This window comes from Bicyclus anynana, chromosome 1 (assembly GCF_947172395.1).
Source record: "Bicyclus anynana chromosome 1, ilBicAnyn1.1, whole genome shotgun sequence".
NCBI lineage: Eukaryota > Metazoa > Arthropoda > Insecta > Lepidoptera > Nymphalidae > Bicyclus > Bicyclus anynana.
In genome coordinates this window covers 11,130,930-11,143,349 of record NC_069083.1, presented here as the reverse complement: position 1 = coordinate 11,143,349, position 12,420 = coordinate 11,130,930, and the positions used below count along the sequence as shown (strand labels likewise).

Sequence of the window (12,420 nt, the reverse complement as noted above, 5' to 3'; positions counted from 1 at the left end):
TCTTAGGGTTTTCGATTATTAATTTTTAGCTTGCTCGCCACTAGCTTGCTAATTGCTTGTTTTACTTGTAATTTTAATAAATATCCTACTCTTGGGAACTTTTTCACGCACCTATAAATAGTCGTTTAGCCGATAGAGGGTGGGGACACTTGATTCTAACAAAAATTTGTTCTTAAAAGCATAATATTTTACAAACGGATCCCTAAATCGAAAAATGTTGTTAAAATAACCATCATATCTTTTAAAGACCTAGCCAACCATACACTATGAAATAAGCGAGTAAAAAAATCATTCCACTTTACATGTAGGGCGGTAGTCTTAAAAAATATGTTTCATAATTTTATTTTACGACTTTGTTCACATTTTTAATTTACATACTGATGCTAGTTTACAGTTTTCTAGTAGGTTCTGCGTTAAGCCGCATACAGACGGAAGTATGGCGAAACTACAATGGTTCCTTGTGGACTACGGAACCCTAAAAAACGATATTCTCGTTTAGTATATAAACCTAAGCTATTTTATTACAAACCATTGTTTTTCATACCTCATATTTAATAATGTGGAAGTTTCATATTTTGTTAGCAGTATGCCTCTTCACAGCTGAAGGTAAGTATTTTAGATAAATATTTAGATAAATATTTTAGATAAATATTTTACTAAAAATTTCGATGTAAATAATCTGCACACGAGAGTATATTGACATGAATGAGAGAGATTGAGATTGTTGTGATTAAACGAGATTGACGAGATCCAAATTCAATGTGAAATGTTTACTAACAAGCAATTTAGAAATGAAGCTAAAAAACGCTTTAACTCATTTCATACCTAATTTATTTTAAATTATATAATGTTTTTTTACTGTTGAGCTTGGAGGTCCATAAGAGGCCTATGTCCAGTAGTGGACGTCCATCGGCTGATAATGATGATGAATGATGATTGTTTTTTTTATTAAATGTAATTCAAAAGATTGTAACTATATCTATACTTCTAAGCTTATTATTCAAATTAATTTTCATTAATTTAGGAACAAGGTAATTAAAATTATTATTAGATGTGAATGATTAGCGATTTTGGTAAACATTGCACATCGTATTTGGCTTTAGTATATTTAGGTAGGTATGTGAATAAACTTGTTTTTATAGACTCCTGCAAGTAATAATTAACATTTCGAATAGTTTCTAACAGTGGAGTTCATAGACGTTGCAGGGGCACCCCCAGGGGACAATACACCCGCTGAGTTTCGAATTCTCAAACGCATAGAGTTTAAATTCTCTAGTTCTAGCGGGTGAACGATCCCCTGGGGGCGCGCCCAGAACGTCTATGAATTACAATGTAAGTAGTTACTATTGGTAACTGCAGGCCTATTCACTACTTCGGTCTTTAATGTCAAACTATTAAAATACATATTCGTAACATCAAATCAATTGAGAATTATCATCTTCCTACTTTATGATATCCACCAGACATTTGTTACATATAATCTCAATTTCGTGTATGTCAACTAGCATACGTCAAAGATAGTGAATAAGCCTGCTGGTTTGCAGATGTGTTTGCTCTATATACGGGTGTATAAAAATGAGAGACAACTGAATAATGAAACGGGTTCTGACATAATAGTTCAGTGTGATGTAGTTATAATTTTATCAATAATAATTTTTAGCAATTCCAAAACATGGAAGGATTATTGGTGGGTCGAACGCTCATATCAGCCAGTACCCATTTGCCGCAGCACTACTAATATCACGGAATAACGAAGCTTTCCGACAGGACTGCGGTGGCACAATCATAAACAACAGATCCGTTCTCTCAGCAGCTCACTGTTGGGTGTAAGTTAAAAAAAATTCAATCACAGTAAGGTATAGCTTGGCAATAGAGCCTCGTTAGTCCATCTGCACATCTCACTAATAACGAAGTTGCCTTGGACACTAACGATCTCACAGCGCTGTAAAGGAGATGGTCCGAAATTGTATGGAGTACTATCAGTCATTGTACCCAGGCGGAAATAAAAGAAAATATTTTTTTTTTAACTATTTTTGATTATACAAATCTACGAATTTACATTAATTTTTTTGAAATAAAATTTATTATTTCCCAAGAAATGCAACACTATCGACTACTTCATTGAAAACGTCATCAATCCTGATTCAGGATTGATGACGTTTTCAATGAAGTAGTCGATTTGACGTTTGCTGTCAATTGTCATGTCATAGTTGCTGTAAAGGCGCCATCTTGATATAATTCAAAAACTTGGGTTTATTTATTTATTTTTAATTAGTTAGATTTAATCACTTATTTAGATTTTAATATAATCCTTGTATTTTTTAAAGTTTAATTATACGGGGTACAAGAGTGGACCTGAAATGGACCATCTCCTTTACAGAATGAATTTTACTGATCCGATTCCGCGATATTTTTTAGTCCAGGGACACAATTTTTGTACTTTTATATTTTCCAGGGGCCACAATGCCGGTTTCCGTGTTCGTGTCGGGTCTACCTATGGGAACAGTGGCGGTGCTGTTCACAATGTGCAACATCACATAACTCACCCGGATTATTTCTTTGATTGGCATAACATACGGAGTGATATTGGTATAGTTCGACTGGCGAGCGCTATTGCATTAGGAGGCAATGTAAGAGCTGCCCCAATCTCTGGAGCCAACTTCCACATCGCTGATAATACCAACGTAATGGCAATCGGATGGGGCGTAACTGCTGTAAGTTTTGTGCATATTGAGATTTGACTACAAAATATAAAACAGTACATACATCACTATTTAGTCCCACAGTAAACCGTAGTGTGTGTGTAATGTGTTATTCTAAAACAGCTCATTTTAAACATATATATCTCTATAGTTTAAAGGTAATAACACTTCATCATCATCATCATTAGCAACCCATATTCGGCTCGCTGCTAATCTCGAGTCTCCTCTCACAATGAGAGGGGTTAGTACATTAGTCCACCACGCTGGCCCAATGCGGATTGGCAGACTTCACACACGCAGATAATTAAGAAAATTCTCTGGTATGCAGGTTTCCTCACGATGTTTTTTCCTTCACCTTTTGAGACACGTGATATTTAATTTCTTAAAATGCACACTACTGAAAAGTTGGAGATGCATACCCCGGACCGGATTAGAAACCCACGCCCTCCGGAATCGAAGTCAGAGCTCATATCCAGTGGGCCATATCATGGCATTCAGATACAAGAAAACACCCATGCTCATCACAGATATATTTTCCAGTTGTATGAATCGATCCAACGGCTGTGGGGTTCTGCATAAAGCAGGGCCTCTACCTAAGTGGCACGTCGATTCTCTGTCTAAAAACGTTAACGCTTCGAAAGTTGAAAAATGTATGGGAATGAAATTAGCTATCGACCGGTCACGTGATCAAGTTTTCGATCGGATCTGTGATTCCCTAGAAAATGTATTTTCTAGTTTTCGAAGCGTTAGCGTTTGTAGAAAGGGAATCGACGTGCCACTTGGCTACACCCAGGCACTGCCCACTGCGCAACGCTGCCTTCAATTAAATATAAAATCACACTAATATTCTATAGACCAAAGTTCGTGTGTAAGTGTGTATGTTTGTTGCTCCGATCCATAGTAATAAAATTATTATTGGGTATCAAATGATGACTAGATTAAGCTTCTTCTACGAAACATGAGCATGTATATTAGTGAGCATGTGTTACGAGGGCCTACGAGTTCCATCTAACAAACTATAAATATACTAAACTATCTATATGTTATTATAAACATTGTCTGTTATTTGCTGATAATAATTCTTCAATGTCATGATTACAGTTTTTCGTTTATTAGATACTGATTTGACTAAACCTAAAGATTCAGATCTTTAGCTTTATTATTTAAACTCGGATTAAAGTAAACTATTTACATTTTATAATTAATTTAAATATTATAATAATATTAATTTCATAATGTTAGACTAAGCCGTAAAACTGTATATTTAAAATTAGTTATAAGATACAGAAACCATTTTGAATTGTAAAACTGTTTGAGTCATAGTCGGTAATTATTTTGTCGTCTGGTAGCCAGTCGAGTGCGATCTTTGTTGGTGATAATACACTTTGTTGGAACTATACGAAGATTTTCATTGCTGAATACACATTCCTGACGTCACGCTGCCCGTCTCAGTAATACATGTTCATGTTTCTCTTTAACCATAAATTTATATGTGCACAAGAATTGTATATATACCATATGTGCACAAGAATTGAACTTTTCTTATATAACTTTTCAGCCCGGTGCAGGTCTATCTGAGATACTACAACATATACAGCTGAGAATAATTAACCACGGCACTTGCCAGCGCGCCTTTAATGCACATAATGTGAACGCTAGGACTGTTTGTGCCGGCTGGCATACCAACGGTCATGGCAAATGCATTGGCGATTCTGGCGGACCCCTTATCCACAACGGTGTAATTATAGGCGTTTTCTCTTTCCTTGGTTCTGTCTGTGGTGATGTACGTTGGCCAAATGTATACGCTAGAGTCTCTAGCTATGTTAGCTGGATTCAAAACAATGCTTAAAATAAAAAAAATAAAACGAATACGTCTCTTCAATTAATATTGAACTCTTGAATTATTCACGTTGTTTTATTTAGATGTACCTACTCTTTGCGATAGGAGTCAATAAAATTTCTGCTCTTCGATTTTTTCGATTGACGATTAATCTGAAAACCATGTATAATAAAAAATAATTTTTAACCCCGAGAAGGGATGGCATCCACCCCCAGGGCAAAAGCGCAAGTTGGCCTTATGTCACTTTTATTGTCACCAATTTTCATGAAAATCGATGAAGGTTGAACGAAAACGGAGGTACGACTTTCATTCACTGTACTAGTGTGCATATAGCTGTGTCACGCACAGAGGGTTCTGTATAAATTAAAAAGTATTACTTCATACTGTAGTTTCATAAACTATGAAAGCACCTGTCCAAACAAAAAATAAACTGATTTGTAATGGTCTAAGATCCGGCATTAGAAATATATACCCCCATCTGTTATACATTAGTGATAAAAAAAGATAAATATAATGTTCACATTGCAAATAACTTGCCTAGTTAAATTGCGGCCAAACATCTTTTTCATACAAAATTTAGGAAACCATTAGGAAGGCATAAAATATGCTTTTACTTGACATATTACTGACTAGGGTAAATAAATAACATTACTTAACTGTTAATATCTGGCAACCCTAGTGAATTGCAGCGTAAAAGCAGGCAACCTTTACTTTTTCAATTCTTTTGGGTAACTCATTCATTAACTAATGTAAGATTTTTTATATTAACTAATGAGGGAAGGAGACTTAATAAATTAAAAAAAAATATCATTTATCATCATCCGGCCGCAATTTAACTAGGCAACCTATGTACAATAAATGGATGTAAATATTTTCTGTCATTTATTTCTTATCCCAATAAAATAACAGATGAGGGTATACATTTCTTACGCTGAATCTCGTATTACGTCATACTGGTTCTTCTTTTTTGGTTTGCAATATCAGTATATCATACTGATATTGCAAACCAAAAAAGAAGTTCTCTCTAACTTTTGCCCTAATAAATGAAATGAAAAATGCCTGGAAATGACCCGTCAAACATTAGCATGGTAGACTAAAATCTAAAGGCGTATCACTCTGGATAGAACACCTTTTGCTAATCTGCTTCAATAATAATCACTCAAGAGTTTTGCACCAGGTTTTTGTTGGGATAAACGCACATTCATTCCTATGTCACCGATCGCATTGATTTCATGTAACAGAAAGTCTTTTGCATGGGCACAATTCATTAATCGTTATAAAGAGCGTATAAACGAATATCTCCATAATAGGATCTTCAATAGTGACAAACGAAAATATATGTCGGAAAGTATACAGGAACTGGGAACGGTTTGGTGTTTGTGTGACAGATGGGGAAACTCTGACTTCCTCCATAAGTCACACTGTTAAGACATTTAGATGAGCACTATCAAGGAAGAATCTGCATCGTGCAATGATGGAACAAATGGTTCCAATATCGATCACGAAGGGAAATGTAAGTTGTGTAATTCAGCAGGCTTCAAACTTTCGTAACTTAAAAAACGTAAAAAGCGTTAATAAGGTTCCGTACCGAACACACAAAATGTGCACTGGCAACATAGATCTTGGCAGTGCGATTACAAAATGCCATTCACAGTGGATCGTTACCGACATTAATTTACATAGGTACATTCATACCTACCTACTACTTATCTATAAGCTCCTTACATTCATTCTGACATTAAATGGAAATAAGTATTACAAGATATGAGAATATGAAAAGAATTTTTGCTTATCTTGACTGATATAGTCTATGGGTGGTAAATCAGTCGAAAAGATGATAAAAAATATAAAAAATAATTAATGCTAGTAAAAATATTATCTAACTAGCGGACGCCCACGACTTCGTCCGCGTGGAATTTAATTTTTCACAAATCCCTCGGGAACTATGGATTTTCCGGAATAAAAATTAGCCTATGTATTAATCCAGACTATATTCTACCTTTAATACAAATTTCAGGTGATTCTGTTCAATAGTCGCGATGTGAAAGAGTAACAAACATTCATACCATCAAAATCATCAGTGTTTGGCAAATTTCGGGAAACCATAGTCTTCGGGACAAAGCGTAAAGAGTAAAATCCATTTCCATTTCAAATTTCAGCCAAATCAGTTCTGTAGTTGCGGCGTTAAAGAGTAGTAAACATCCAAACATACAAACATTCGTGTTTATAATGTCAGTCGGATAATAAATCAAAACAAATGTCAATTTTCACAGATTAATAATTTATATAAGGGATAAACCATTAGTGATAATACTATAGACTTTAAAGGTAAACCATAATTATAAATATTCTGTTGCAGTAAATTAATAAACTTATCTCCACCACACCTGAGTAGAGATTCACTGACAGGATTGACTTTTCCAAGGTTCTTTACAAAAGTCTATACTTATAATCTATACTTAAAATAAATTTGTAGAGAGGTCTGTACATGAAATATATTTCCAAATTAACTATCAGGGGGTGAATAGTGATCGATACTGATTCCAAAAATGCAATCAGAAGATTTTTTGTCTGTCTGCCTGTCTGTATGATCGTTATAGAAACAAAAACTACTCGACGGATTTTGACGAAACTTGGTACAATTATTCTTCATACTTCTGGGCAGGTTACAGTAAACTTTTATCACGCTACGATCAATAGGAGCAAAGCAGTGAAGGGAAATGATGGGAAAACGGGAGAATTTACACCATTTTTGCAGCAACACTACTTGTAAGGGATGGATTAAAGAGGTCTAAAGGTGGACGAATACGCGGGCGTCCGCAGTTTTGTAATAAGTGAATTAAATTACATTATATTATGGTAATAAAATAGACCAGAATAAAGGCAGATTCCGTTTTATTTGTATGAACCATTTTCAGAACTGGTTCTAATTTTTCTGTATGTTTGTTTGTCTAGTGCACGGTTGGACCGGTTTCATTGGGTGGGTGGTATGATAAAAATGTGAATGAGAATCGAAAACTTCTAGTGTGATGTCGGAAAAATTCTAATGAAAAATGTGTTTGGCCGCAATTTAACGAGGCAACCTATGTGCAATTAGTCAGTGTGAATATTTTCTATCAATTGTTTTCTATCAAATCTTATGCCGATGGTTTGTAAAATAGGATATACTCTTAGATTCGCACAATCAACTAAGCGCTTTTTTTTGGTAATTTGAAACTACATAATTAAGTAAAAATAACTATTTATAAAAAATATATATATTTCTGATTATATACTAATATAATGAGAAATATATATTTTTTTATATATAAAACTCTTACTAAGTAGCTTCTAAGTAACGTCGTATATAATGTCTAAATTTAAAGCTTATCACTATATCTAATCAATGGAAATTTATTTAAAGATATTTTCGTTAATATATAAACAAAAAACATTTATGTTCCATTTCATTGTTTTCCATTGTACCTCCCCAGTAACAATGTGGAAATATCCTACGTTATTAGCCATATGTCTCGTCGCTGCTGAGGGTAAGTAGAATAATATTAGCATAATTTTCGATAATCCTCGAGCTATAAACCGAGCAATACTTGTACGAGTGTATCTATGATCCAATGCCATGCCTTTTCTGTAATGATGTTATATATAACTCGCAAGTACGATTTTCGAATTCACCTCTGTATCTCTCTGTCTAACCTGATACTACAGACAGAGAGCGATAGATGCGAGTTCGAAGCTCACACTGTCGAAGTGATAAAATATCGTTACAGAATAGCCTCCCAGATCTCGGAAACGACTTCAGCGAATTTCATTATATTTAGTATGCAGGTTTCAGGGGCGATAAATTGATATAAATAGATTAAATTTTAATAGGAAGATTTTTGGGGACAAAATGGAACGCAATATATATTTATTGTAATGTTAAAAATTATTTAAAAAGTTTTACATTTGCACTACTTCGCGCGGTCAATGTTTTACTGGTTTTTTGAATTATTTTTGATTTTTTTTTTTATAATTCGATGGAGCCGGCCACACACTCGAAAAAGGATTACGTCATGCGTCGTACCCTCCCTCTAGGGTTGCGAACTTTTTTTACAAGAAATAAAGTATATTCTGGTCTATGAAGATTATTAAACAGTATTTTAGAAAAACGAACATTTTCTTTTGAAAAATGCAACCATTCCATCGGGATTTTCTTATGACGTTGTCACGTTCAACTATCGTCAGTAAACCGACTTTACAGACAACCGACTTTTTTAATCGTTTACGATCTCTGTATTTGGATTTAGCTTTTTGACGCATATTTGCCGACAATATATCTTTTGTTTTGTTTAATTAATGGCACAAGGGTGTAACACCTCCAATTGCAAAATTCCGAGCTGAGAAATTTTACTATTATTAGAAGAAAAGCTTAATATTTGACAGCCCGACCCAAGACCCAAACCCTCGACCTCGTGTCTAGCTTAGTCAATCAGTCCTAACCTACTTCTATATTGTAGCACTTCCAAAACAAGGGAGGATTGCTGGAGGATCAACGACTAACATCAGCCAATACCCATTCTCCGCTGCACTGTTGATATCATGGAACAATGCTGCCTTCCGACAGGACTGCGGTGGCACGATCATAAACAATAGAGCCGTTCTTTCTGCAGCTCACTGTTGGGTGTAAGTATGGTTTTAAATCAGAGATAGTACTGCATTTCAAATATACGTAGGTAAAAGTTTTCAGCCCAGTGAATATGACCTCTGTCTCCGATTCTGGGGGGTGTAGGTTCGATTCCAGTCCGGGGCATGCACCTCCAACTTTCAGTTGTGTGCATTTTAAGAAATTAAATGTCACGTGTCTCAAACGGTGAAGGAAAAACATCGTGAGGAAACCTGCATACCAGAGAATTTTCTAAATTCTCTGCGTGTGTGAAGTCTGCCAATCCACATTTGGTTAGCGTGGTGGACTATTGGCCTAATCCCATTCATTCTGAGAGGAGACTCGAGCTCAGCAGTAAGCCGAATATGGGTTGATAACAAAAGCTTAAGTTTTTATGGGCTCTTCACTACTAATAGGTTTACAAATGCTTAGTAATAGGTATGTGTACCTTGTTTGTACCTACTTACAAAGCATTGTGATTCTGGTCGAAGCTCTAATTCTTGACAGACAGACAGAGGTGCAGGTAAAATCAATTAGAGAAGTGTGAAACCTGCGAATATTCGTAGAATCCCCTTTTGTAATTTTTTTTCAAAATAAGATGCATTAACCACGGATTTTCCAAGGTCCTATTTATCATTATCATCATGTCAGCCTATGGACGTCCACTGCAGGACATAGGCTTTTTTATTTTGTAGGGACTTCCAAACATCATGATACCGAGCTATCTGCATCCAGCGAATCCCTGCGACTCGCATGATGTCGACAGTCCACCTGGTGGGGGTCGACCAACACTGCGCTTTCTAGTGCCCATTTATCACTGTACCGAAATTTATAGAAATTGGGTTTGCACTTTAATCTTGAAAATGTAATAGACAGACAGACTGACTTTCACATATATAATGTGTGGATTTCAGCAATGCATTTGAAAAAATGTCATCATCATCATTCATCACATGATATTAATTTTCCAGGGGCCACAATGCTAATTTCCGTGTTCGAGTCGGCTCTACCAATGGGAACAGTGGCGGTGCTGTTCACAACGTGCAACGACACATAACTCACCCGGATTATATGTTTGATTGGCATAATATACGGAGTGATATTGGTATAGTACGACTGGCGAGCGCTATTGTCTTTGGAGGCAATGTAAGAGCTGCCCCAATCGCTGGAGCCAACTTCCACATCGCTGATAACACCTACGTATGGGCTATTGGATGGGGTCTACGTTTTGTAAGTTCCAGATATCTATACTTATAATAAAATTGTAACAGGTCAAATTTTGTACATTACTGTCTGTCTTTTTGTTGACCGGGCATCAAACTGCTGAAAGAATTCGAATGAAACCTATCACGATTTGAGACCATATTACGAAGAAGGTTAAATGATACATTTTGTCGCGAAAATTAAATTAGAAGAGAGTGAAATAGGTGTTGAAAGTTTACATCGGTTTTCAAGCGAACGCTAGTAGGTACTGAAATAAAATTAAACAAAGCCCGAGATTTCGTCCGCATGAAAATCGGATCTTTTTAACGCATTAAAATTTATATTAATAGTAGGTAGAGTTTTGGTCGCAATGATTATTTTTGGCCCCAAGCAGTACTAACTGCTCTGTTCCGGTTTCAAGGGCAATGTTGAGGGAATTAAAGGCACTTGAGACTTAACTTTCATTCAAGAAAATTTATAAAACCCATGAAGGTTATTCTCTCTTTTCAATTACGTTGTTGGTTTTTCTTAATTTTAAATTTTGCTTTCCATGAATAAGAAGAACTTCATTCCCGACATGGGGTACTACGACTTTTCAATTATTTCCAATCTCAGAATCCGTTGGTAGCTCGGCATTAAAGACGGACGGACGCAATCGGTCCAGTCACAACAAGCAACAATTTTGCTGCCTTGTGCAACCAAGAGACTACGACGTATATAATTATATACAGGGCCGGCCCGTCCATACGGCGAACGGAGCAGTCGCCCCAGGCGCCAAATCCTAGAGAGCGCTGAAATGATAATCCTACTCAACCGTAGACGGTTCTGCGCCTGATTTTCAATCGGTCAACCCAGAGTATGGTCAAGATCTTCACGTTCATTCTTACTTTACACTCATGATTTGGTATAGGTAATATATCTTCACATTATTAGGAGCAAACAGGAGAGGCGCCATAACTGGATCTCGCTCCATTTAAAAATTTACTTCGGGCCGACGCTGATTATATATACGTATATCAGACGTATTATAATTGAAATTAAAAATTAAATTATTTTTCAGCCTGGTAGCGGTTTAACCGAACAACTGCAACATGTTCAGCTCAGAATAATCAACCACGCTACTTGCCAGCGCTCTTTCAATGCACAGAACGTTAACGCAAGGACTGTCTGCGCCGGTTGGCATCAAAGTGGTCGTGGTGCATGCACTGGTGATTCTGGTGGACCTCTCGTCCACAACGGTGTTGCCATAGGCGTGCTTTCATTCGGTGGTTTTACATGTGGAGATGGTACGCCTAATGTATACGCGAGAGTTTCTAGCTATGTTAACTGGATTCGGAATAATGCTTGAATATAAAAATCTTTTTTTATCATATATTATATTGTATTGTGTTTTATTTAAAATGACCCATAGTTTAAATAAGCGGAAGTTTAAATAAGTAAGCACATCATTTCTTTATTGGTAGTATAAATCCTCTAAACCAGAGGACTGTGTTTGTTTTACTGGATGAATGCACTAAAATCAGAAACTTTTGGTTCGAATCGATTTTTTTTTGTATTGGATAAATGAATAATCCATTAGATAGAAATAGTTTTAATAGAATAGAATTTAGATGTTTTTCAGTTTTTCATTTTTCATTTTGATGTTGATCAGAAATTCTGACGTTGATGAGTTATGTTCTGGTCGAAATTCTATTAAAATATTTTCGTTTGTAACACGAATATGAAAGAAAATAATAATAACTTATTTTTACTTTTAATTTGTTTGTATTGTAATTATACAAAGTGTCTCGTAGTTAATGTATTTGTAATTAATGTATTTGTATTTGTAATTATACAAAGTGTCTCGTGGACATTTTTAAGTCATATTTGTGAAAAATGGTCTACACACGGTCGGTATAACATGAATAAAGAACTTTGAAAATTCCAACCCTATGGGGTTAAATGAGGGTGGAACATTTTTTTGTGAAAGTTTGTCATTTCTCAAATTATGTTCACGGTAATAGATACTTTGACTATCGATAGAATGTGAAATG

The 12,420-nt window shown here is 35.6% G+C and overlaps 2 protein-coding genes across 2 annotated transcripts; both read left to right on the top strand.

The window, feature by feature from the left end:
* The first annotated feature begins 557 nt into the window (after positions 1 to 557).
* LOC112052710 (trypsin CFT-1-like) lies at positions 558 to 4,551 on the top strand. The gene is made up of 4 exons (XM_024091891.2): positions 558 to 606; positions 1,661 to 1,826; positions 2,456 to 2,714; positions 4,261 to 4,551. Exons 1-4 carry the CDS (start codon positions 558 to 560, stop codon positions 4,549 to 4,551), a joined length of 765 nt encoding a protein of 254 aa, XP_023947659.1.
* A 3,469-nt stretch (positions 4,552 to 8,020) lies between these two features.
* Positions 8,021 to 11,735, top strand: LOC112052700 (trypsin CFT-1-like). The gene is made up of 4 exons (XM_052881815.1): positions 8,021 to 8,069; positions 9,039 to 9,204; positions 10,156 to 10,414; positions 11,448 to 11,735. The coding sequence occupies exons 1-4, from the start codon at positions 8,021 to 8,023 to the stop codon at positions 11,733 to 11,735; spliced, it is 762 nt and encodes a 253-aa protein (XP_052737775.1).
* The last annotated feature ends 685 nt before the right edge of the window (positions 11,736 to 12,420 follow it).